A 27,786-nucleotide genomic window follows, 5' to 3' on the forward strand; every position below is an offset into this window, starting at 1 on the left:
CTGCCCACCAGTCCACCCCCCTGCGCCATCGTGTCATGGTGGGTGCAGCTGGATTCATCCAATTCGCTGCAATGCCCTCTTAACTACCATCATATCTGTGTTCAGGAAGAGTTTGTCTGCTCTGGATCCGTCCAACCCATCGGTGACCCCTAGGAGTATAGTCAGTGGGTTAAGGGGAACCTCCCAGCTCAGGACCTCAGTGAGTTCCCCCACCACAGACTCCCAAACCACAACGGGGGCATGGCGCATCAGGTCAGAGCCCTGCGCAGTGGAGGTGCAGCGGTGTAATGTAGGCGGCGTGGAGGTAAGGTGGGTCAACTTTAATACCTTCAACTGAAGCAATGTTTTCCCCACCTAGCCTATCCCAGGCTGCGATTTCATGCCTCAGGATGTCCTGCCGGCAAAGCCAAGTTAAGGCCTTTTAAGGGCTCACCAAGTATTACTACAGTCTTGTGGAGAATTATGTGAACTTAAGTGATCTACTCACTGTCTTAACTTCCTAGATATAATAAAATGGCTCAGCTGGACCTCTTTGGAAGAGGCAGGAGATTTTGTGGCAGAAAGAAGTTTGCTACTGTGGCTGTAATATGCAAATCACCATCAGGCAGCAGGTAACATGGTTATAAACCTAGACCTACTCATGCTGAGATTTACAAATTCTGGGTAATTTAAGCCATTAGGATCCTGTATGTGAAACTGTAGGGTGTGTATTAGTACAATATATGGGAACATGGACCTATTGGTCGGGCCTGGGGTTTAATTTAGAATTTTCTATAAATCTGGTCTCAGTTCCTATCAGCTGCAAAGAAAGATGACACCTGAAAATGAATAGATACAATGAAAAAGTATTTGCAATGAATGCAATCGCATGTATAGTAGTTGATTGCTAACATCATTGAAACCTTTAAGGAGTAATTATCTAGACCTTTCTAGGAGAGTACTTGTAGCTAAAAGTGGTTTGTACCGCTGGAAACACCTGCAGCCAGTATGCGCACCTTCATCGGCAGAGAGCCCCAACCTTGACTTGCATGTCAGCGGGGGTGCCTTCAATAGCGGCTAGTGTCAGGGCAGAGTGGTGGGGCAGGTGGGGGGGGAAAGAACTTACCTGCCGCCCCTCTCTGGCTCCACTGTAGCACAGGCTCCCAGACTCTTTGTGGCCAATCCAGACACTGCTCTCATGGTGCCTGCAGCATGAGAGCAGTCAGGATTTGCCTAAGCGCCCTGGATTTGCACTCCCAGAAAGACTGGGAGCCTGTGCCCACTGTCTCCTACCCGGCAACACAGCTCAGGTTGCACACATCTCAGTGCGCATGTCGGTTTGGTTGTCCTAAGACGGCCGGCCAAACCCACATGCGCACTGGCAGTAGTGCCCACCACTCTCCCTCCGTGAGTGCCCCCGTAATGGCCCCATCCCCAAGGCTTGGCCCTTAGAACTTGAAAAAGAAAACATTATTAATCCTGTTTTATTATTGTTTTATTTTTCAAGTTTTGAGGCTGTTGGTGGGGGTGAGGGAGCGACGCTCCTCCACCATAGTGGAGGAGCCGCCACTGGGTCCCTTATTTTCTATCTGACTTCCATGATCTACTGCTCAGTGGTGTAACACAAAGTGATAGGGCCCCCCTGCAGCATGTGACAAGGCACCCCTGAGTTTCCCATAACTGACAAATATTCATTGGCCTTGGACTGGATAGGGCTCTTCTTTGTAGACCACCCGAAGTGTGCGGTGGCCACTGTGCACTGTAGGGACACAAGTTACTCCCCTGCCCCTACTATATTTGAATCTTTAAAAAGGTGCATTGACACCAGCAAAGAAAAATGGCTGCAGTCAGCCAACTGCCACCGTGTGGAGTAGAAATGTGACATATTAATCAGGTACTTATAAGAAATGTAAATAGCAGTTACCGAGTCTAGATTGGTAGTTAGCAGAGGCAGCATCGATTGCTTTTTCTCTGCTGTTGGCACTGAATTATTCAGGCTTGCGGTGTGTTTAGTTCAAGTGACAAATGACAGCTCTAGGCAGATCTCTTAATGCTGCCCGCCCTCTATTGTGAATATTATTGTGCATATTATTGGCACCACTCTCTTCCAATCTTTAGCCCTGCAGGGGGGAATCCTAGCTTTTTGCTGATCTAACTCGTCAGAGAAGATTGGCATGGACTGTCACTGGCTTAACCAGGGCACAAGGTAAATAAAAGGTAGGACATGGTAAACTGAAGAACGAATCACAGGAGTAGCGGAGGTGACATCACGTTTATTGGCTTCCACTGGCATCACAGGAAGTAACCTCATATATACCTTATATACAGCGTCTCTTCGAAAACAAATAGGATAGAAATATTTAACAGATTTAAATAACAATTGCAGAAAGTATCAAAAGCTAAATGCACATTTTCTTTAAAACAATACTCAGTTGGATCAATCACAGTGATCGCAATGCAGTCTATACTGGCAGCAAGCCAAGCAGCGACTTTGGGGCAATCAATATATATATATATATATTCAAAAAAGAGCATGGAACCCTGGGTAGATCTCAAGTTTTCAAACTTAAAAACTCTGATAGAAAAATAGACATTTGCGGTGAGCAGCTCTATAGAGAGAGAGATAGATATATTCACTAAATAGGACAAATGTTACAGGGATGTTATAGTCAGGTTCACAATTGCCACTCACAAAACCAAAGAAATTCAGCTGAATAGTTATCTCAAGGAATATAACTCCTGCCCTAAGGTAACTATAACTCGCACCCTTGCCATGTACCGTTTTCTCATCAATAATTTTACTGCAAAAGTTGGAGTGATATTATTAATTATTTCATTGAAGATGTCATCAGTGATGTAATATGTGGGGTAATAAGGTGTGCAAGGCAAGGGTGCAAGTTATAGTTACCTTAGGGCATGAGTTATAGTTTCTTCAGCTAACTCGAACTGCTGCATTCCTATGGTTTTGTGTGTGTAAATTCTGCACCTAACTATAACCTCCCAGAAACCTTTGTTTTTTGGGTGAATTTCCGAGGCTTTTAAAATGCTCTTTTCTGATTATACCATCCATGTAACTGTTGTTTTTTTCAGTGAATTTCTTTTTTCTTTAAAGCAGCGGGGGGGGGGGGGCAACCCCTCATATACAGCCAACCCCATGCATGCGACCAATCTCTGCAGGCAACTCCCTCATTCAGCCAAGCCTCTGCTGCAGCCAGGTCGTGTAGCCAACCCCCAAAGGCAGCCAACATGTGAGGGGGGCCTCCCCAGGCCGATTTCGGCCCAAGGGACCCTAGCCCCCAAGGCTTGCCACATTTATTTTAAGAGTAGGGGTACATGGCACCCGCCCTGGACTATATTTGGCCCCTGGGACCCCCCTCCCGTTGTTCAGCCTTATTGTAAGTGGGGAGAAGGCATGCAGCCCTCCTCTCCGGGCTAATTTTGGCCCCAAGGACCAAATCTCCTGGGCCCGGCCATTGTCTGAAGAGGCAGGGGGGCACACAGCCACACTCTCCAGCACAACATTGGCCCCGGGGACCCCATGCCCCGTGGTCCAGACAGTAAATGATGGGTGCTCTGGAGCCCACCTAGGGCACTCACTACATATTCAAATGGGGTAGAGGGCATGCAGCCCCCTTCCGGGCCAATATTGGCCCCGGGCATCCCATCCTCCAGGGCCAAGATACTTAATCTTTGGCTTGGGCCGCATGCATGGGCCGATTTTGAACCTGGGGACCCCATCTCTTGGGCCCAGCCACACTATCAATGGGGAGGGGGCCACATTATCAATGGGGAGGTGGGCACTCAACCCCTCTCCATGGGCCTGGCCAGTGAAGTGTGGCTGCCCTGAAGCCCACCCAGGGCACCCACGTCCTTTTAGATGGAGGTCGCCGGGGGAGCCCCAATGCCCCGTTGCTCCAGCCAGCTCGCCACCTCCAGCGGGAGCCGACATTGCTCCTGCCCACAGGGAGCAGCAAAACATGCAGGAAGGGACACCTTGCTGCACAAAAACAGTCCTCTTAGGCTTTTTTCTCTTTTTATGGATGCTGCAGAATGCAGCATGTGTAGAAAAAGGGAAATGATAAGGAGAACTAAACATATTTCTCCTCGTTACGCCTCTGTTGGGAAAGTGTAGCATTTTGATGCATTGCTAAGTTTACTAGTTTTAGTAAATCTGGGAATGCGCCTAAAATCACGGGTGGATGCATGGAAACACCCACGCTCAACCAACGGAAAGCCTTTCCAATGCACAGTAGTGCGAGGCAGTGACTTACGCTGCCTCATGTTACTCTAGATTTACTATTCCACACAGTCACACAAGGTGGCTCTCCGTAGCATAGTAAATCCGATTTACGGGTTTGTGTTGCCTTGCGCGATGCTGCAGCAAATCAAGTTCTCGATAAATCTGGGACCAAGCTCCTACCATGGGTACAGCATCACCGGGGTAAAAACATATTCACAGATCTGTGCATTCCTTGGGAACAAAACAGGTGTCGGATATGCCACTCTATGCTGGTCAGCCGAGAAGTCACCTTTAGCTGCTGTTCATGGACTTTGGAAATGACAAAAGCACACTTCTCACATCATATTCTTTACACCTATTAACAATCATCCAATGAAATCATTTACATCTGGAGATGTAGGGCCCCCAAAACTACCATTGTTAGGAGCCTGAATAGGCAGAACTGTTTCTAGGTGCTATCTCTGACCTGTCATGGAGAGTGGAGGAAAAACTTCAGAAGATCCCAGTTTTGGGCGGGTCCCTGCTGTTGACTTATTTTCATGGGGAAACAGCATCTTGAGTGGCTCGTGGGCATGTTGTCTAGTCCAACTTTCCTACTTACTAGGTTAAAACACACTAGGCTATACCTAGTAATCATTGTTCCCAAAGAAGTACATTTTGGATCATTAACAACAAACAGGTAGGAGGGGGGTTTAATGGGCTTTATTGAAAACAAATACAGAAACACAGACGTAAAGGGATTGGCTTGCATTATTAAAGAGCACACATACACCCAATTTTGTCAGGTACTGGTTGCCCCCAGTTGTTCAATGGTTGGAGATGGAACATAAATTTAATCCAGTCGTACAGTAGGTGAGAAGTGCATTTGATTAGATTTGGGAACTATTAAATTGGGGATCTTTGTAATTAGATATTTTTGCATGGGCTTTAGATTTGTGGCATAAATATTTATACGGAACCCAAAATATTGTGAAAGCGGGACACCTCTTCTCCTGCCATCATAGCGAGCAACCTAACCACAACTTCACACCCCCCTTAAAGGGATTCCACTGCCGATAGCGGTCACTGGCACGGGTTAACTTTATTAATCAAAGTTGTGAGGCTACCAGGAGCTTCCCAATATTAAAAGTGTTGCATGGAACTGCAGTGCAACTAGTGCCATGCGGCCACTGTACGTCGAGAAGGTCTGTGATTGGTAGGGAAGAACTACTGATCATATGAGTGAAAGGATGCAATTGATGTCCAAGGGGCCTTGTGATCCTAGAGCCCTCAGTGTGATACACTGTCACTGAGCACTGAGCTGTCAATCATTCCCAACTCACTGATTTTATGTACTTGTATTTACACACCTGACACGGACCCCCTAAATCTATTGCCTATAACATTGTTCATACCGTATCAACTCTTCCCTTGAATGGCTACCAAAACCATCCACAACGTTCATAAGGTTTCCTCCTTAAAGGCGTAATTGAGTTTGATAATATTTTAATGTTCATATCACTCCAGTAAATCCTGGAAGTAGAGACTTGGTTCACCTGTAGGGTTTAGAGACTATCTGTAGGCTAATTTACTGTGATGTCAAAATACAGCAGTTATGATACCCTATACCCTACCAGGCTTTGCAAATTCTCGGTATCATGCATCACACACATAATTTAGCACTGTGCATGCTAAATTAACACTTGCTAGCCAGCTGACAGATCTTTTGTTTAGGAACATGCTTTCCAAACTCGCCTTTTCCATGATTATAAGATACACATTGCAATGCATAGGCAATGAGTTGAATGTAATACTAGATTGATCCTTAAACACCGGTGAAAGAGGCCTACCGCGTGAAGAGTATTTCTATCTACACTATGCAATTACAAACGGTTTTAAAGTAAGCTTAAACCTCGCTTTAAAATATTTTGTATTTATATTATTTATTTAGAAGATCTGAAAGTAGTAACATAGCTGGCAGGTACGCAGCAACTAAAGCAGCCCACACGGCAGTGAAACTGGCCGCCACCCTGCCAGCCGACCAAATTCTGAGACACCATAAGCACCACGACTTGTGTGAATTCAGGCATTCTAGCTCACAGACATGGTTGCTGTGAGACAGGCGAAGATATGCTTACGGATGCGGTTATGCAGTCACTGTCTTGTTTCTTTGTCTTTGACCCAATCCATTAAAATGTCCTTGCTTTTACTTTACATCAGCCAATCAGCTGTCTTCAGTAGTCCCCTGTTCAGTATCCTGAGTTAGCTTTCCCACCATCCATCCCTGCCCCCCTACCCGTAGTCTCTTATTTCAGTGGGTCAACAGATGCGGACTAGGGACAGACATCTCTTTCTATATTCTCTATTTTCAGATGCTATTTTACGGTTGTAGGCCTGGACATATCACATTCCCTCCATACGCTTCGGTCTCAATATGCTTCTGAGGTATTCGTTAGAAGGTACTTTGTCTTTTTGTCTCCGGCCAAAGGGTAGGCATCTATTTGAACAGCTTATGTGCATCGAAGTCATACATTTAGGATACATTGCCTGGAGGTATCAAATCCATTCTGAGTAGAATAAATAGATTTGGGTATTTTGTAACAAGTTTAATGGTACTCCTTTACTAAAGGGTTCATATCTAAATGCGCCTTTGGCCATAACATTGAGGTAGTGAGAGCTAAAATGTAGTTGCATCTCCCGTCTCTTTGTTGTTTTTTAATTGCGGAGACATTGTGTCTACAAATGCGCATTCCATGTCAGAAAACACAAGACATCATTATTTTATTATTAATCAGACATATTTAAATTCTACGTGGATGAGATCTGTTTTTTAATGAAAATGCAGGTAAACGAAAGAGCAGAATGACTTTTCAATTAATTGGAGGAGGTACCATTGTCACATACATAAATTTGCAACTACATGAAAGAAGTGGAACCCCCTTGTATAGTTGCTCTAGGCTGCAATATGTTGTTAATCGTTTATATGAAGAAGGACCTGGGCATAGTAGATACTGGATGCCGTCCACTTATAGTTCATTATTTTGCTTTGCCAATGTGTGTACAGGGCGCACTGATACTCCTGCACAAAGATTGAAGTGGCCTTCCTGTGATTGGTCTGTTTATTCCTCTCAATTAAATATCTATCCTAAATACCTGCATTTTCTTACTGACTGCACAGGCACCCCTTAGGGAATTGCCAGATAGTCTTACATTGCAGGCAGAATTGTTTTTGTGCCAGAAGGGGCACCTTCCTGCACAAAAACAACCCTACAAGGCGATTTCCTCTTTCTGTGTGTGCTGCAGAATGCAGGACACATGAAAAGAGGACAAAATGAGGAGCCATTAACATATTTCTCCTTGTTACGCCTCACCGTAGGAAGCGTACAGATCTGACACTTCCCGAGGTTTACATCACTTTGTACATCTGGTGCAGCGTCACATTCCATGGGTGTTGCGTGGGAAAACCCACAGCAATGGCCATGGTATGGATCCCGGGCGCAAATCGCTGCGTCACCGTACTCATGACTTGCCCGGCCTCCTAAATCTTCATGACAGTCACGCCTGTACCACTTTACGTGGTCCAAAAGTGACGCAAGGCTCTCATAAATAAGCCCATGAGTCCTTAAACCTGTTTACACTCCTCCAGCTGCTTATTCTCTGATTCATTCTCAAACCTCCCTGCCACTAACTTCTTCCAATACACCGGCACCTCGTGGCATGTCAGGTGCACCTCGCGAAAGGCCGCACCGGCCCAATTTGACTTTGATGTAACATCCTGTCTTCCTCCTCTTCATCAACATGTCTAAATGTTGAATGTATTTTCACTCTTTTTGTCTCTACCCTTAACTCTCTTCATTCAACCAAGCTATGCAACCCCGCTGACAAGACCATTTAATATATTTTTTACTAATCTGTGTTCTGAGGATTTCTCTTCCTACTTTATTTCTAAGAGCAAACACATTTGTGCCATTTTCTCCTCTTAATCCTATTGTTGTTACTCCAGCAATGTTTTCTGCTCACTGGTAGTGTCCTTTTCTGAGCCTTTTCTGTGGTTTTTGGCTGCCTGACATCTCGAGGGTAAATCCAACTGCTTCAGTTTTTTGCTCAGTGTTTGCAGGGGACAGTTGCACTCCTTATGCCCATGGTGTACCTGTTCTGTGTACGCATGAGAAGCTTGCACTACTGATGCTCACCTGGTACCTTTTTTTCTGTGTGTTAGGAAAGCGTTCATTGGTGGTTTCTATGCGGTACATACATTTGAGTGTGTATGCGTGTGCATGAAAGTTGTATTCATAATGACCATAGAGTACCCATAATGTGTGTGAATATGAAGCTTACACTGCTGCGTCCTGTGCTATACCTGTCCTAGTGTACGAGGGTAGAGTGCATTGCTGATGGTCATGTGGTACATTTTTTGTGTCTGAATGAAAGTTGCATTCACAGTGACCATATTATACCAGTTTTGTGTGTGAAGCTTATACTGCCTCTGCCAATGCTAAACCTGTTTTGTGTGTAGGAGAGAAGCTGGCCCTCTTGATGTGTTGTGTATGTTTTTTGTGTCCGAGGTGAGAATGAGCTGCTGCTGACGGAGCAGTTATTCATTAGTGTGTTTGGCAAGCTTGCACTGCTGTTCTATGTGTGTGAGCGGATTGCTCTCCTGGTAGTCAGTCCAGGACCGGTGGTAATACCTACATGGTGCATGTCTGATGTGTACAAGCAATAGTTTCACTCTTATGCCCTTATGGTGCATGTTCTCTGTGTGGGCAAAGTATCTACAGTGGCAGCCTGATCTTTATCTGTTCTATGTGAAATGTTGGCACACATATGGTAACAATTGTGTGGGGTAAACGTGAGGGAAGCATGCACTGCTGGTGTTGGTGCCTTTGCTGTTCGCGTTTGTATAAGGGAAGGCTGTAGCACACCCCCTTTGCACGGTACGGTGGCTCTCACTCTCCTCACATCCTGCACTCCTCTCCATTTGCACCTTGCCCTCCCCACCCTCTTACATCCTATTCTCCCAGCTTCCTTTGCCCTTTGCCCTCGGCACTCCCACTCCTCTTGCACCCTGTATTCACACCCATGTTGCACCATCCACTCCAGTCACCTTGCACCGTATGCTGTCCCTTGCACATGTGTGTGAGGATGCGTATATATATATATATGTATATAGATATAAACACACACACTCACTCTCTCTTTCTTAGCTTCCTCTGGAAACTACATTTGTCAAGTGTATAGCTGTTAACAAAAAATTAACCCTTCAGATGGTGTGGTAAGTTCTAACCAGATCTGTGTACGAATTTGCGTAGCATTTGAGATATATATGAGTATAAAAAGCACTTTAATTAAAGGGAGTCGTTTTAACTGTTGCCCGCCAGTTCTACCTGGACCACTGTAAACGAAATGTGTTCTTGCAAATCTAGGAAAAGTGTATTGCATTAGCCCATTTCTAAATTGGTTTGCATTTTATTGGTTGTGCTCTCTACATTCACATAACTGCATGTACAGTTTCCCTGCACAGGTTTATTAGGTCAATGAATCAGATCAGTTACCTTGTCAAGTATTTTATGGATAGTCTAATTTGCTTCTTTGACCTAGTGCTAGGGTTGTGCTGGAACAGTGAGCATATTCACACACTTAAACTGAATTAGATTGTTGACACGTGTGAACATAACCTTGAACTAGTCATGATATGAACCTCTCAACATTTGATATTGCTCAGGATCTGACTAGAGTCTGTCAATACTTTTTTTGTCTTTAATGACACCTGCTTGATGGTGTTCCAATTTCTGTTTCTGCAAAGCATTACCCCTGCGTTTAAGACTCTTAATTGTATAACTAATTCAAATTTCCCATATGACTGTTTTAAGGTATCCCATATAAACAATATATGTACATTTCTAATTTTAATATGAATGTAGGATCTGATATGCGCTCTAGCAAGTGTCAGAAATATGATCCTTGGTGTGGCTTGGCGCCGACGGGCATGGCGGCACTTCAGTGAGGCTCCCGCTCCGAGCCGGCAGGGACACGCTTTGAGGACTTTCAGCGCGAAGAAACTCGGCGGAGCCGGTGTATGAAAGGCTCGTGAAGATGCTGTGAGCCTTTTTACAGTTTCCTGGAACTGCACAACACAATTTCAAGGTGAACGCTCGGAGGCGGATTCGCGATATCGCGGCCGCCATTATGTTTAGCGATTACCGCCGAGAGCGTTTACTTTACTTCAAACGCGGCGCAATGACTTTTTCTCAATGATGCCTCCAAATTTAGCATAGCGTTCAACGCTTAATGCTCATTTTCAGTGGCATTTTGTTAGGGTGCAGTTTATCTTTTTCTCCTCATTATTTCATCGTTTTTGACTTCCTAAGGTTATGGCAGCCATTTTGAGCTTATCCATATTTCTGCCCCAAATTCTCTGAGGAAACGTGAGCAGTACATGTTTTTCACAAGTATTCTCCTTCTCCTTCTGCGCACCATTTAATTAACGCTTTCCTTGTGCTTTTTTCTGTTGTGACTCTCATGCTGAAATCTCATATCCTATGCACAAGTACTGATTGGGGAGAAAATTATTTTTCAGATAATGAGAAGGTGCCCTGACAACAAAGTTCATAACGAATCCTGATATGTACCATTGCTGCCTCTCGTTATTTACTACCAACATGTTTTTAGACCCCCTCATGCTTGGGCAATGTCATTTCTTCCCTCGGCAGGGGTCTAAAGCGGAGCGATAACCCAGTTTCACTCCACCTTCTCTAAGGTTCTGTGGTGATGTGGTTATATCCACCATTTTGTGTTTCACCTCTAACTTCTGTGTGATAATCCTTCAACATTGATAAAAGTCGCACTGGCTCCATGGAAATTATTTTACATATGCAATGCCTTTTTGATTCAGACAACTTACTCTGCTTTTTCAAGTAATTCAAGTGCCCACTTTGTGGTGATGACTAACTGATTCCGGTCATATAAAGATTCTTAATATTTTATGGACTGTCTTGTCTTCGTCATTCATTCCAAAAGCAAGGTCCCGCTCGGCTATACATTCCTTCAACCTGCTTTTACTCCTCTTTACTGGCATCCTTACTTTTAAAGTTTTTATCTGCTTCTGGACTCTTGATACTATAGTTTGATGGGCAGAATAAAAGGTACCCTTTCTACTATTCCAAAACCAAAGCGTATCTTCATCAAAACTTCCAGATTTTTTTCTGAAATCTCTAAGCTGGAAAATCTGGGTGTCCTTGATAGAGACCAGTGCAACTCAAATATGGAGCCCACGCAGTTAGCAACAGGAAAATCCAATGTGAAACGTTTAAAAAAAGACCCTCAGTCTCAATGGAATTAATACTTCAGGAAATAAGAGCTCTCAGACCTTTTGTAGAGGAAACAAACACCAAACTGCAAATCCTCGCAAATGGTCGCAGCTGGACGCGAGACTCACAACAGTGGAACAGAATGTTTCCTCCTTCCATGATACCACCAATTGTGTTACTTCCTTACAATCTCAAGTATCGTTTCTACATAAACAGGTCGAGGACCTTGAAAATCGTAATAGGAGAAATAACATGCGCATTTTTAATTTGGCAGAAGGCGTGGAGGGTACAGATCCTATTGCTTTTTTAAATCCTTTCTTCCTAAGATTCTTCAATTGCCAGAAGGAACTACGTTGAATATACAACGCGTTCATAGACTGGGTCACATTGCCACTAATGTTTCATCTTCACAGAGGCCAAGAGGTGTCATTTTGTACTTTCTGGAGTACACAGATCTATTAAAGGTTCTGGCTGCTGCCAGGGCTACTGAAAACATTTCTTGGTCTGGTGCTACATTATTTTTTGCGCAGGATTATTCTAAAGCCACGGCATCAAGACGCAAAGCCTTCATCGACATGAGACCAGCTCTTCGTTCCATGGGTGCCAGATACAACTTTTTCCATCCATGCTTGTTTAAAGTCACTTACAACAACAAAACTACTTCATACGACAACCCAGTGCGTCTGCAAAGCTTCATCTGAGTCGTTAATTTAAGTGGTCATTTTCTTTTAGGCTGCAAGATTTATGCTGTTATTTCAATATATTGGTTTTGCATTTCAGTGTCTCTTAAAAAATGCGAATTAGTATTCCGAAAAGTTGCTTCTTCAATGTTTATGGTTAATATTTTAACTAATGTTATTCTCATCATCTCTTTTCTCTTTTGCCTCCACAGTTGCATTTGTGTTTTGGCGTGCTCCCTTCCCGGTTCGGTCTAGTTCTCACTGGATGTTTCGTCTGCTCCATGTGGGTCTGCCTACCCCTCCATTCTTGTTTCCTTCGTGTAGGTATGTTGTTCGTTTTGTCTTTTGTTTTATTTTTTGTCTTACAATTTTTCTCCTTTTTTGAATTTGGTGTCCCTTATAGCTCTTTCCCGTTTTATTATCTCTTCTGCATTTCATCACTTGTTACCCTAACACTTAATCTTTCTAGCTCTTTATTCCCTTTTTATCTAATCATTAATTCTAACCTTCTCTTCCTAGTTCACCTTTCTTTTTGCCCATGGTTTCTGCTATCTAAATTCTCTTTTTTATCTGAAATTTTATCATTCTTCCTCTTCTCTTTTTCACTATTGTACATTATTGTTATAACGAATTGGATCTCTGCCTCATAGCTCTGAATTACCTTATCTTTGATTATTTATGTCTCTAAAACTCATTTCATGGAGCGTTAGGGGTCTTAATTCTCCCATCAAAGGACAGAGAGTACTTACTCATTTGGCTAAATTGAATGCTGACATCATTTTTTTTACAAGAAACTCACCTCACAGATGTCGAATCATTAAAATTAAAAAGAGGGTGGGTGGGGGATACTTTTTCGTCTCCAGGTGATGGGAAACGTAACGGAGTAATGATACTCTGTCGTAAGTCACTTCCAATTTCATTCGTGTCACAAGAATCTGATGTAGACGGCAGATGGTTGATTGTTAAATTATTGTTAAAGGATGTTCCAGTTTCTCTTCTCAATGTTTATGCCCCTACATGTGGTGAACTTTCTTTTTGGTCCACATTGGCCAAACAAATTACACATTCCATGGATGACAACTTTATTTTAGCTGGGGACTGCAATCAAGTTTTTGATCCATTTGTTGATAGAAATTCTAAATTCCCCTTCGTTCCCAACAAACCGCATAAATCCTTTGTCCATACTATCACTCAACAGAAACTTCTATATTCATGGCGTTTATGCAATCCGATTAGCAGAGAATACACTTTCTATTCCCCCACCCACCATACCCAGTCAAGAATTGATTATATTTTTGTCTCCCACAATATCTCTCAAACACTCTCACATGCAGAAATTGGCCCCATTTCACTCTCAGATCATGCTCCTGTTTCAATTGGCATAGACATTTTACCTAAATCATCACTTCCTAGGAGATGGCATTTTAACAATGCTCTTCTTTTAAATCCAGAGTTTACTACTTCCTTCACCACTTTTTTTAATGAATATTTTGAAATTAATCACAGTGAGCACTTGCCGTTTTCCACCATTTGGGATGCTTATAAAGCTTCAGCGCGAGACTTTATTATTGGTTTTGTTGCCAGGGAAGCGCAAAAATGCAAGCACACATACCAAAAACCTTCTTCACAATATCAAGAAACTGGAGCATTCTTATTATACATCCCATTCGAAAGACTGCTTAACAGCCCTTATAAACGCTAAATTGCAATTTAACAAAAAGTCAACTGATGACGCATCATTATACTTATTAAAGTCTAGTGCAAAGTTTTATGGAGGTAGGAATAAACCGAGGAAGATATTGGCCAATTATTTGAAAGTCAGGCAAAACAAATCAAACATAGAATCGATCTACGACATACACTCAGATTTAAAATTTAAGGATGCCAAAATTTTAAGCGAATTCTCCCTTTTTTACAAGTCTCTATATTCATCCGAAACACAGCCCACAGAACATTCCCTATCACATTTCTTTTCTAACATACCAAAACCCCAATTTTCCTCTCTGGATTTATCCCCTCTGGAGCTAGACATCACACAGCAAGAACTACTAAGTGCATTACAACATCTCAACAAAGACAAAGCACAAGGTCCGGATGGTTTTACCGTTGAATTTTATCTTCACTTCTCCAAACTCCTATTGCCTAAATTGTATTCTTTAATGAATTCTTTTAGCTCCTTGAACAGATCCTCTGGATCCTTCTCGGAAGCTCATATTTGCCTCATCCCCAAGGAAGGCAAAGACTCTAGATTTTGTAAAAATTACAGGCCTATCTCCCTGGTTAACATTGACTATAAGATCTTTTCTAAAGCTTTGGCTCGCCGACTAGATTCCTATCGACCGAATTTGTTAGGGAGGGATCAGTCTGGTTTTGTTAAAGGAAGATTTATTACAGATAACACACGCCTTCTGTTTAATGTTTTATCCAAATCCTCTCGTCTAAAACAATCCTTAGCGGCAATTGCATTGGATGTGGAGAAAGCGGTTGATAGAGTTGAGTGGACTTATTTGTTTTATACTCTTAAATGGTTCGGCTTTGGTCCTAAATTTACATCCTTGATCTCTCTTCTTTATTCAAATCCTCGTGCTGCAGTTTATGCTAATGGTTTGATCTCCTCATTTTTCGATTTGGGCAGAGGAGTTCGCCCAGGCTGTCCCTTGTCTCCCTTCTTATTTAATTTGGCGCTGGAACCTTTTCTTTCCAAATTGCACCAAAATCCTAATTTACATGGCTTCCAAACGTTAAATTGTCATATTAAGCTTGCAGCTTATGCTGATGATATCTTGCTTTTTATATCTAATCCAAGTGTATCAATCCCTTCCTTTTTAGTGGAAGTTCAAGCATACTCCTTTATTTCTGGCTATAAGTTAAATAATGATAAATGCGAAATTTTGTCCTTAACCAAATACAATTTTAAACCAGAATTTTGCGCTTCTAACTTTACATGGAGCCCCACTCATATTAAGTACCTGGGTCTACATATTACACCTTGTATTTCTGACACGGTAGCACTGTGCACGAACAAGTGCATTCAAAAGATCTCAGAACTAACCCCTAAATGGCATCCCCTTTATTTGTCTTGGTGGGGACGCTTGGATACCATTAGGATGATGTTGTCGCCCATAGTTTTATACACCATCTCTAACATACCAGTTCCAATTCCTGTTAAATCATTTAACAAGATTAATTCCATCCTCTCTTCCTTTTTATGCAACAACAAGAAACCCAGAATGTCTCTGTCAAGGTTATTTCGCTCCAAAACAGAAGGTGGAGTTAATTTCCCTGATTTTCAAGCGTATCAGAAGGCATTCCTTTGACGTCAGGCTTCTCTTTGGTTACTTGAGCCCACGGATGACTGTCCTTTATGGACTTCAATCGAGATACTTTTTTTATCTCCCTTTTGTTTCCATGAATATCTTTCTTTTTCCCGCAAACCGCAGTCCCTTGCTACCCCCATAATTAAATTGACCACTAAACTCCTTCAACCATCAACTTCCCCTACCCATCACACCATTGATTCCTTCCTTAACTCGACTATTTGGCATAATAAACACTTGCTTATTCATTATAAACCCTTTTACTGGAAAACTCGGATACAGAAGGGATTCCTTTGGGTCCACCAATTATTCTCCCACTCAGTCTTCTTGTCTTTTCCCTTGCTTAGTCAGCTGTTTAATTTACCTGCCTCATTCTCTTCTAAGTACAATCTTTTAAAGGAAGCAGTGATGTCTACATACAATCAAATGTCTGGTACACCTATTAATTCTAACAATTCAGACTCCCTATCACAGCTGCATGCTCTGTTAAAAAATACACCTAAAGCATCCACCATATATAATTTTTTACAGGGTAATGATATGGTTAGGCAGAAATCCAGAACGGAGGAGTCGTGGGAACATGATTTTCAGACATCTTGGCCAATACCTTTATGGAACAAATTATGAATCGAGTTGCGAAAATCCTCTAGAGCAGCAAACACAACGCAAACATTATTCTTTGTATACAACAAGCTTTTATTCACCACACACTTTAAGTAAGAGTTTTTCAACTGTACCAGATGTTTGCTGGACATGTTCATCTCCAAATGCTGATTTATTCCATATGTTATTCTCTTGTCTATCTGTATGTAATTTTTGGAAACAAGTCTGGGCTCAAATTAACCTAAGTTTTGGAACTAAATTTTCTCTTTCTTTTATCAATATTTTCTTGGGAAGTCTTTCACCTGTTTGGGAGAATGTGATGCTCAATACCAAAATTATTGACCTGTTATTAGCAGTTATATTTCAACAAATTACTATTAACTGGAAAGACTTCACAAAAATTTCATATAGAGCCTGGTGGTATGCCGTTTGCTATAATCACAGGTTAGACACTGCTTTTGTTTACCCTATAAATTTGGCAACGAAGCGTTTGGATTTATGGTCACCTTATTTCTTGACACAAGTGCCAAAAGTTTCTCCAAGTTACGTCCATCACAGCAAGAAGTTCTTAAACCCCCCTGATTCCCTAAACGTTCCTAATAGTCTTTATAACTTATTTATATTAAGATTTTCTTTGTATTATTTGTACTTTGTATTCTGTTTATTCATAAATCTGATCTGTATATTCTCAATAGGGCAAATTTTGAATGTATTATTCTGAGGTTACTACGTTGTATTTATTTTTTTCTTTCTTTCTTCTTCGTTGACACCTTCATATTTATCAATAAAACTTTCTTGAACTAAAAAAAAAAAAGATATGTGATCCTTTAATAAATCTAATCAAATTTCAATCAATTCAAAATTATAGCTTTTTATAGATCATTTTTACCTTGAAGACGACTCTAGTATGGACTGAACTTTCCCCTGTGCATTCATTCAATCATATGTCTCAAAGTTTAAATGTGAACCTATTAAAATCTAGTAGACCTTGGAGTCTTAGCTCTCCGACACTAAGCGGGTTGTGGTAGCACAGCCCTTCACTGGGTATAAGATGAGTTTGAAGTTATCACTTATAACTAGAAGACCTATTAGCATAATAAGGTTAAAGGCCCCACAAAGGATCATTGTTCTTATTTGACACATATAATGAACAAATAGTCGGGCACAGAATTACAATCTATGTAACACATAATTAATTTGCCTTGTGAATCTCTTTAAGGCAAGACCATAACTAAAAATCAGAATCCATTCTCTGTATAGTAGATATTTGACTAGCACCCCATTGTCTACATTCATCACACCTTAGAAAAGTGTTCTCTCTTTGCAACCTTAATGAGCCTCTTGCTAAGTTTCTGGAGCTGGATATGCCCCAAAATGAACTCACATTTGTTTTTGTTCCTGGCGTGTCACAGTCTCATTTACTTTTACAGGCTTTACTCATTTTTATTCACAGTTTATGTATATTCCTCCATTTTTAGGTCTCGCGAGCCAAAGGCTCGAAGAGACATTTTATATCTGGGCATTTTCAAAGTGCTGCCGTGGCCTAAAGCTACAGTGCACGTGAACGTGCACGCGCGCAGCCCGTAGCGATCGTAATCACGATCACTTTCACTTTCGCGGGCTCCTCTGATGCTGGAATTCCCCCCTCCCTTCTCGTCTAACTTGCTTTGTTTCTCCTTTGTTAAAATGCTTGCTGTGAAAGGCCAGTTTCGTTGCATTGCCAGTGTTCAGTTTTCAACCTTATTCACCCATTGCTGTTTAATGAAACGGTTTTCTAAATAGTGGAGTCTAATTCTGATTTTATCAACCTTGGCAGCCGACGCGTGTTTTGCTTGCGTTGCTACGACCGTCTAATCTGTCGCCTTCATCAAGGCTTGTTTTGTTTGCTTTTCTGGTCAGCCCAAAGCCCCAATCACAAATGACGTTCAACTGTATAGTTTGGCTCAGAAAACGGCCCGCCTTGGGCAAGCTGACATGCCTCGTTTTGCAAGTAGGAACTTCCTTCTTTCCATTCTTGTCAGCGCAGCTGCTGTTTCACCTTTTATCTCTGGTTGTTTTTAAAACGAAGCATCGTTATGTGAAGTCGGCGCGCCTTCCATGTGTGTTTCCAGCCTCTTCTACGCGCCCCCCTCCCAGCGCCCCCCTCGCACAGCTTCTCGCCGCTCGGATTCGATCTTACACGCGGCTCAGGTTTGGACACATTATTTCCACACTTGTAAGAATCTTGGAACAGGAAGCCGTGGCTACCCCTAGAACTGCCAAATATCACTTATTTCATGAGAACGGAGGTTAGTAGAGGGTGCGGGCTCCAAAGGTTCTCGAGTACCGATGAACACAATGTTCCATTTATCAGAACCAAGTTCACTTTAAGAGAATGCAGTTCCTTGTTTTGGTTTGGACTGTTCTCGTCTTTAAACAACAGTCGATTTATTTTGTACCCAATCCTTTTCCTCTTAAAAGTGTTCTGTTCCATTTTTTTTTTAGCGTTTTAGATAGCGCGAACTAGACCTGAAGATATCGGAGCGCTTTACATGAGCTCCAGTTTCGTTACAGACGGACAATTTCATTTTTGTTATGCAGGGGGAGATTATTTGCCCAGAATCACAAGATGTTGAGCGTCGTTGCCGAGACACGAACCCGATTCCTCTGCTTCCAGGTCAACCGCTCTAACTGCAAGGCCACACTCCTGACTTATTCTCGTTCCTTATTTGAGCATTCACATGCATGGTGTGCCTCATGGCATGTCTGGCAGAGCTAATCTACCTCCCCCCTCTCCCGCCCCATTCCCCCCCACATACACATCACAGTCTCATGCTCGGGGACGACAGAATTATGCTGCAATGATGGAGCAAATTATGCAGCATGGTTCACTAAATTATGCAGCAAGAAAAGGCAAGTTATGCGGCATAATGTGGCCCGTTGTGTGTCAGTATTGTGCCTTTAGTTTGTCATTTTGACACAATTAATGTTGCCTGGGTAAAAGTTACATTTCATTAGCACCAGAGTAACACCCGAGTACTGCATAATCAGCCAGCTAACTTGTGCTCGGGCTCTGCCCCTGCTTGACACAAGTGTAGTACTTTTTTTTAGTAACTTTGGATTCGTTGGATTTAGATGCCTTCTTTTTTTTTTTTTTTTATTAAAGTCTGCAAATGGCGCAGCAGATGGAGGTTTAAGTGATAAGTATGGTAAATCTATAATTATGCAGAAAACACTACAGAATTGCAGAATTCCTGTGCCCTGCCATGCTAAGTTTAGAAATGTAAGTTTCTCTATTATACAAGTAGTTTTTTAGGTCTCGCGAGCCAAAGGCTCGAAGAGACATTTTATATCTGGCCTTTTCCAAGTGCTGCCGTGGCCTAAAGCTACAGTGCACGTGAACGTGCACGCGCGCAGCGCCATGTGTCTTTCCTCCGTAGCGATCGTAATCACGATCACTTTCACTTTCGCGGCCGCGTTTCCACGATCGTAATCACGATCACTTTCACTTTCGCGGCCGCGTTTCCAAAGCTTGTTTAAATTCCGCCGAAGCTGCAATCAGCAAGTGGTGCCAGTCAATGGGTTTTCTCTGCTTCACCAGCCTGCCCGTTTCTGCCAGGAGTGCAATGACACCACATGAAATTTCAATAGTTGCTGATCGCTCGGTGTTTCAGTATTAGAGGCTAGCAGTGCAGCTTGGACAAACAGCTGCAGGATTTTAGGGCTTTTTTCATTTACCCACCTTTTTAACGTAGCCCGGAGTAGCCCGCTAATAATGTGGGCTGGGTGCAGACCTTTAATTCTATACAGAAAGTTTCAGAGGGGTGCAGCATCGCATCCTGTGAGAAGTAGAAGGTGCCACTTCATGCAGCGCACAGAAAGTATTGGCACGCGGCCGCGTTTCCACGATCGTAATCACGATCACTTTCACTTTCGCGGCCGCGTTTCCAAAGCTTGTTTAAATTCCGCCGAAGCTGCAATCAGCAAGTGGTGCCAGTCAATGGGTTTTCTCTGCTTCACCAGCCTGCCCGTTTCTGCCAGGAGTGCAATGACACCACATGAAATTTCAATAGTTGCTGATCGCTCGGTGTTTCAGTAGTAGAGGCTAGCAGTGCAGCTTGGACAAACAGCTGCAGGATTTTAGGGCTTTTTTCATTTACCCACCTTTTTAACGTAGCCCGGAGTAGCCCGCTAATAATGTGGGCTGGGTGCAGACCTTTAATTCTATACAGAAAGTTTCAGAGGGGTGCAGCATCGCATCCTGCGAGAAGTAGAAGGTGCCACTTCATGCAGCGCACAGAAAGTATTGGCACGCACTCTCAAAAAATCACTTCAAAGCGCCCGCTTAATTCTTGCACCTCTGATGTGGGTGCTCAATTGTATGGCGCAGGCCAGCGCACAGAAAGTATTGGCACGCACTCTCAAAAAATCACTTCAAAGCGCCCGCTTAATTCTTGCACCTCTGATGTGGGTGCTCAATTGTATGGCGCAGGCCAGTCTCAAATGCCAGCTCAGAAGCAGGCCGGTTCCAGTTTCAGTTGCCGACCTCAGAAATAGTCCGGCACCCGTGTCCCAATCTCAGAAGCGCCAAAACGCCATCCTCTGTGCCACCGCGCCAACAATCATCCAAGAGTCTCTCCAGGGGCACTTGGTGCCAGCTCCAGTGCCAATCCCTACAGATGGCATACTCAGACTGGAGTGCGCTTGTCTTCTTATTCTCTTTCCGAGCAATGTGGATCTCCCGTTGCCGTCGGCGAGGTAAACCAGCCAGAAAAACCCAGTCATGGAGGACGAAGAGGATGCCATTGGACTCCTGGACAGAGCCCTGAAGGAGGAGGACGTGTTTCTGTTGGGTGACTACAAGATCATTGTGATGCCCTCGTGCCCCCTGGAGCTGGACTTCCTCATGTCGGGAAAGGTGAGAAGACATGGAAACACTGATTTTATTTTTCATGTTTACAGTATTCCTGTCTTGCAGCTCTGTGCGCATTGGAAGGCCAATGTGGTCATGTATGGACATTGCTTGGGGGTCAGAGGAGGGAGGGGGTTGTTGAGGGTGTGGCAAAGCCTGCCCTCTGAAAGGTGATTGCTCAGTGCGCATAGTAAAGGCTGTCTTGTTTGTAGGCAAGGTTGGTGGTGCTATGGCCGCGGGCTCTGGAAAACTCGTCTCAATGTATATTTGTTTTACCGGTGCTAGTAAAAGAGGGTGCGCCTGCTGCTCGTTTTCCACTGGAGCTGTTCCTTCGGAAGGGGGTAGGTGATGAACAAGAGTCCCATTTGTGCCCCTCAGCTTGGCAGACATTGTCCTGGGTGAACAGCGCGCTCCCTCTGCCCCCTTGGTGTGGTGCCAGCACGTCGACCTTCCTGAACACAAAGTGTGCCTCTTGCAGGATCACACTGCAGATTGCTGTCCCTGCTTCCCGTCTGTTTGCAGGTCTGAGGCACACACTTCTCTGGACATGGCTCGTCATACCTCAGTGCCCTTTGCACATTGCTACCTCTCTGAATGTAGCTCAGTAAAAGCCACACCCAGCTACCAGGGTTCAACGTGATGTAGCTAGGTTGGGTGTATGACTGTGCCAGGTGGCCACAGTTCTACCAGATTACACCTGTACTAACAGCAGTCACCAAGAAGGATGCCCCAATGCAAACTGAGTGGACCTCTTAGCTGGCACACAACGCCCATAGCCTACAGCCCCCTCCGTTGTGTGTCTCAGCCTGGGCTGATGCAGCTGGAGCTGCTGTGCGTTCGGCTGGGCAGTGTCTGGAGTCTTATCTCCTGCACCCTGAGTTATTCACAGATCTTTAAAGTCCATTTGCATATTTACATTCCTTTGTAAACTGGTTACCCAGGCTTCGTTTGTTTCTGGTTCCAGTACCCCCTGTGCCCCGTAGTTTCAGAATGTATTTCACGAAAAGGAATATAAAGTAGGATTGCCAAAAGAAAAATGCCAGCCATGTGTTGTTTAAAGAGCCTGCAAAACCTTGTCTTGACACTAAATAGGGATGTAAATAAAAAAGTATGTATTCATTTGTAATGTGACTTTTCTGTCTTTGTTCCCTTTAATTGTCATGGATCATTCAGGCAGTCCTAGAACACAATTAAAAGTGCTTTTTATTTATATTTGCTGTTCCAAGTATGCACAAATAACTGCTGAAAATACGGCTTTAGGTGACTGTTTATTTTTGTACCATTTGGGACATCAAAATAATGAGCTGGCAACCCTAATCATAAGACTGGAAGTTTGTTGTAGGATCACCACATTATTTATTTCCTCCACCCTTAATCCCTACTTTATGCCATAATAGAAATAGTTTAATTTATATCTGAAACTCTACGCCGCCGTCAATAACATGCTGAGTTACTTCAATAGTCTGGGAATGTACCCTGCATTCAGATAATTGACGCCTTATTCTCGACCTTCACTTTCACCCTGCACTCACAGTGATCACACTGATCACCATGCACTCACACTGATCACCATGCACTCACACCATTCACCTGCTCACCCCGCACTCACAATGCACTTGTACTGTTCACCCTGTACCTCACCCTGCTGTCAATGAGCACACTACTCACCCTGCAGTCATGTAACACTTCACTCACCTGTCCCCCTTACTGCTCAATCTGCAATCTCACTCAAATAAGCCCATCACTAACCATGCGTTCATTAGTCGCACTCTGCACTTACATCCGCATCCAAATTCATATGGTCATGTCACTCACCCTGCAGTCACTCCTCTTACCGTACTCTCACACTGTCGCATCGCTCACCGTGCACTCACATGTGCACTCTTATCACCCACACAGCACACAGGGTTAATGTGCCTGCTACAAAGAACGTGTACCAAGCAGATCACAGAACTGAGTGTGAGTAAACTAAGAATAGCCCTATAAAACATATGAAATGTTTGTCAGAAAGAGGCTATAGAGAAATTAGGTGCACTGTTGGCGAATGGTAGGGAGGGAATTTATGGAGAAGGAGGAAATGCGGGAGGGGCGCCAAAAAAGACTGTTGCACTGTGTGCGACCAGGGCCAGCACTGGCTGGCAGTGTTAGTTTCCCCACCCCCCGAAGTTCGGGTCTAGTTGCACCCCTACCTCTTAGTGCCTCTGACTCACCACTGTGCACTACTCCCACCAAGCTGCACGGGGAGCTTCTTTTACTCTCCTTTTTACTTTTAATCTAGGAAACCCATTTTTTAAAATTATTGTTATCTTTGATGTTAAGACCACACAACACACCTCCTCCAGGCCTTTCCCTCTTTAGGTCGAGCCGTGGCAGCGCATGCGCTGCAAGCTATGCTGTATTGGAGTATGTACTTGAAGCCCCGCTCACTCTCCGCCCATATTTGTCATGGGCTTGTGTCATTGTCTTTCATAAATGCTGGCTTCGGATTCATTATTAGACTTGTTAGTCCCTCCTTAGTATCACCTTGTCTATATTTGTAACATCCCATGAGTACTAGCCCTTTTACTTTGGTTGTTACACAGTATGTCTTTAGTCTGTGAGCACTATTTTCTGTCATGAGTTTCTCTTACTGCAGGAGGGTCTCTTGTGCACAGATGTGACCAATGGATTGTTTATTCAACTCATAGTAAATGGGGAGCTCTTCAGGGGCCAAAGGAGATAGAAGGGGGCAACTCAGTGATGCCGTCCAGCATTTGGAATGCAATAGGTCTCGCATTTGCGAGAGTTTAAGCTATTGGCATTTTAAATGACAATGCCTTTTATTTAGGTTTTAAAAACCAAATTATACATAAAAGGCATAATCATTTACAATGCCAATAGCTCAAACCCGCGTAAATGCGAGACCTATTGCATTGCAGATGCTTGTTATGTGTGTTTTCAACCCTGTCACACCCAGATGCCTTCTTATCTTCCCAGAAATGCAAACATTTTTTCTGTCGTCTTGAAGTTACCTTTACTGCCTTAATATTTGTGGCCATACCTTCTTTGTGTTACATGTGCTTAATATTGGAGGAAGGTAGAAGGCAAACTTGACAGACAGAATTATTGCCCATTGGCCCCTTGCCTCATAGATTTTCAATGGCTTTCGCAGGTTGATCACTCAGTATTTGCATCATATCATTGAAGAATTAAAAACAAGTGTTTCATGTATTTTAAAAGAAATGCTGTCAGACAGTAGTCAGTAGTAAAGCAGTGACAATAAAGATGCAAGACTTAAATGAGAAAAATTACTTACAACAGGATGATATTGGCACGCTGATGGCTAAAATGACCCAAGCGATATCCACTTTGCTGAGGCAAATGGTGGCTCTGTGCTGGGGTGTGTCCCCTTCGGTGACGTGCGAGATGTTCCCTGGCATGCTTGGCTTCCAGGTGCCAGCGGGCACAAGCCTATTTAGAAAATTCCCAGTTGCTGTGGATCCAATAGTTGAGACAGAACTGGGCGCCCTGAATGTAGGTTCAACAGGGACCACGCTGTCTATTAAGGTGGTAGGGCTGGTGATGTAAGTGGACATGAGGGTCCTTGTGGTAGTCTCCACTGCAGGCAGACCACTGCTTGCATCCATGGGACTGGGAGCAGAGGAGGACGTAGCCATTCCTGGATTTGCCAACAAGGATATGTTTCTTCTTGGGTTTGAAGTTAGCAAAGAGTCATTGTTGCTCAGGATGTTCCACAAAGTGGTTGGAAAAGGCACAGTTTCTGTTGTGGCATTGGTCACTGAAGCGGTAAAGGCTGTTGTGCGTTCCCGTCTTTGCTCCGTTACCTGCTGCCCCTTGGCTGGCTTTACTCTTTTAAGGCCTTGTAAGATCTCAGTGGGTAGGTAAGAGTCTGGGTTCATTGGAGATGGCAGCAAAGTCCTGTTTCGATGAATTAAAGTTGCAGTACGGGATGGGAACAGGGGTTTTTTGAAGGTGGCCTTTGGTGGAAATCTGGATGGAGGCATAGCTGTTGTTCGATAAGGCCTTGTATAATTTAGAATCTGGACTTGGGGGTGCCGAGTAGTTCCCTCCTTGTGGCGACTAGTTCCTGGAAGGCGAGTGCTCTTATTGAACAAATCTGGCATCTCCTTAGCCCCACTGTAACCATCCTCATTCGGTCTCTGGGACTCAACCCCAGAAGCAGCTTCTTCTTGGGCGCTGGTGTACCTCATCATGGCATGCGTGGTAGATAAGGCGAGGTCTGTGAAGGAGTGTCCCTTGTACCTGGGTACTACAATGGATGCATTTTTAACCATGTCGTCTAGAATTCCCCGAGCTGGTGCACTTGGTGATGTCTCCTGGACAGCAAACACAAGTCTTTCAGTAAATGCCAATATCAGCAGTACACCTAAAAAAGGAAGCAAGCCATAGTGTTAAAAGTGGTAGAAATCTTATCTCACATTTATTCTTAATTTACAGCCTAACTACCCATATGTTGGCACACCCTGGTAGGGAGCCAGAACACCATTCATTGGATATAATCATAACCACTGCTTTTATAGGACAGCCCCAAATTGGATTGTTTATAGGCACTTAAATAATAAGTGTTATTCTACCTAACTCAAGGGATCTCATGTGATTGACTTAAGAAAGATCAAAGGCTGAGTTATCCAGCCTAGGATTTGAACCTGTGGTTTGCAGGTTTCTCAGTAGACATAGTTTGCTCCAGTTTTGTCTTGCTAACATCCAACTGCAGAATTCCAGTGCTTTGGAGTAGGTAAATACAACATTTTATTGGATTAACCACAGTGATTACAGTGAAAAAAAACTTTAAAAAACAAGATTAAAGAACGGCATTAATTATACATACTTAAAATTCATTAATTTAATAAGGCAATCAAGATTTTTAAAATTAAAACAGTACTTAACCACTTCAGAGATAGATCTTATAGTAGCGTCCTTAAAAATGGTCCGGCAATAGGATCGCTGTAGGGGCAGAAGTTTTTGGAAAATGCATAATATGTGACAATTAAGTCCATCCCCAATTCTAGCTGAGAGTAGGAAATGCCAAGTGTGTACGCATTTTCAAATGGCTGGTGTTCTTAGGAGTTTCAAAGCAGTCCCTTTAATTACTTAAATTAGTTAATTAACATTCACAGGTATTCATAAGCAACATGTCTGGCCTTCGTATTCTGTTGCGAAGATGTATTCAATTTCAAAAGAAGGCAAACTTCCCCTGCAGGAATCCTGTCTCTCTTCAGAATGTGTTGATTCAATGGCTTGAAGATATAAGGCATCTTTTAAGAGCAGGGTCATAACTGGACATCTGTCAAACCTCTCCTTTTTAGGTTGAGCCTAGAGCCAGCACGCATGTGCTGCTCTGCGAGTCTTGTTGTAGTGGAGTATGGAATAGAAGCCCCACCCACTCTCCGCCCATATTTGTCATTGGCTTGAGTCATTGTCCTTCCTAAATGCTTGATTCTGATTAGTAAATAGTCTTGTTAGTCCCTCCTTGGTACCGCCTTGTCTTTATTTGTAACCTTCCATGGCGACTGGCCCTTTTACTTCCGTTGTTACACGGTACGTCTTCTTAAGTCTGTACGCACTACTTTCTTTATTTTCTCTTACTGTAGGCAGCACACGGACCCCCACTTTCACTGTAACACAGGCGCGCGGCTTTCACTTTAACAACACGGGCGCCCGGTATTATCTCAATCCCCCACTCACCCCATTCCTGATTAATCTCGTTTTTCTTAACAAATGTTAACTTTATTGATTGTTTCATTTATTTTCAGTGCGCGCACACTACAGGTTGTACCTGCCGGCCAGTTCACAGCGAGTGCCGTGGTTGCTTAAAAAGTAAAGAAATAGAAAAAAGAAGTTTGTCTATTTCTTTACTTATTAACCCCTTCGGTGCTCATGACGGAACGGTTCCGTCATGAGCCACGGTTGAGCTGTGCTCATGACGGAACCGTTCCGTCATGACCACGCCCGCGCAAGATTCCGTCAGCACAGCGGCGGAATTTGCGCAGCATGGAAGGGGTTAAGCCATTGCGGCACCCGTGCTTTAGCTTATGATGTTTACAGCTAAAGCGCGAGTGCGGCTACGGGAACAGTAAATGAACAACAAGCGCGGCGTTGTGTACATAAAACGTATTGCACCTGCTGCACTGTTGATAGCTGTGTCTCTTGGCTTTGAGTGTGTATGCGTAGCTATCTACTGCCCCACTGTTTTCAAGTGTCCACGTATCATGGGTCGCATCTTCAGCCAGTCCAGTTTTTTAAAAATCAACAATAATGTACATGATGGGATTTTTCAAACAATCTTATTTTAAAATGAAAACTGATATCCCGGAATGCAGGTGCCACACATAATTAGGGCCACTTGGGAGCTATGCAATGGACCGGTGTCTATTGGATGTCTGTAAAAAGTCAGTGCTGACTTTTCAGTGAAAGAATTAAAGATGCTGGCACGAGCATTTTCAGTTACCCTATTATAATTACGGGCCTACGAATCCCAGCATGCTTAGTGCTAACGGCTATTTTTTTTAATGAAAGTCACGCTCAAAGATGTATATTTCTACTCTATTTCTACTTCGAAGATGTTTGCGGCCATAGGGGCATATTTACAAGGCGGCGATAATAAATTATCGCCGCTTTTGCAGCCGTTTTCGGTGGAAAAGCGGCGATAATTTTATCGCTTAATTAGCAAGGTCACGCTAACGCGTGAAATCTTGCTTTAGTGCCGGGAATCTTAACGCCCAGCGTGGCTAAGTTTGTGAGTCCCTATCAACAAGCTAACGCCACATTT

The 27,786-nt window shown here is 43.3% G+C and overlaps 1 protein-coding gene across 1 annotated transcript in view; it reads right to left on the minus strand.

The window, feature by feature from the left end:
* The window catches only part of TMEM108 (transmembrane protein 108), an 820,487-nt gene that overhangs the window by 58,111 nt on the left and 734,590 nt on the right, over positions 1-27,786 (minus strand). The window contains exon 4 of the mRNA XM_085629968.1: positions 24,292-25,383. Coding sequence (XP_085486094.1) covers positions 24,292-25,383 — 1,092 coding nt within the window. The remainder of the gene's footprint in view (positions 1-24,291; positions 25,384-27,786) is intronic.

The sequence above is a fragment of the Triturus cristatus genome, chromosome 10, assembly GCF_964204655.1.
Source record: "Triturus cristatus chromosome 10, aTriCri1.1, whole genome shotgun sequence".
Taxonomy (NCBI): domain Eukaryota; kingdom Metazoa; phylum Chordata; class Amphibia; order Caudata; family Salamandridae; genus Triturus; species Triturus cristatus.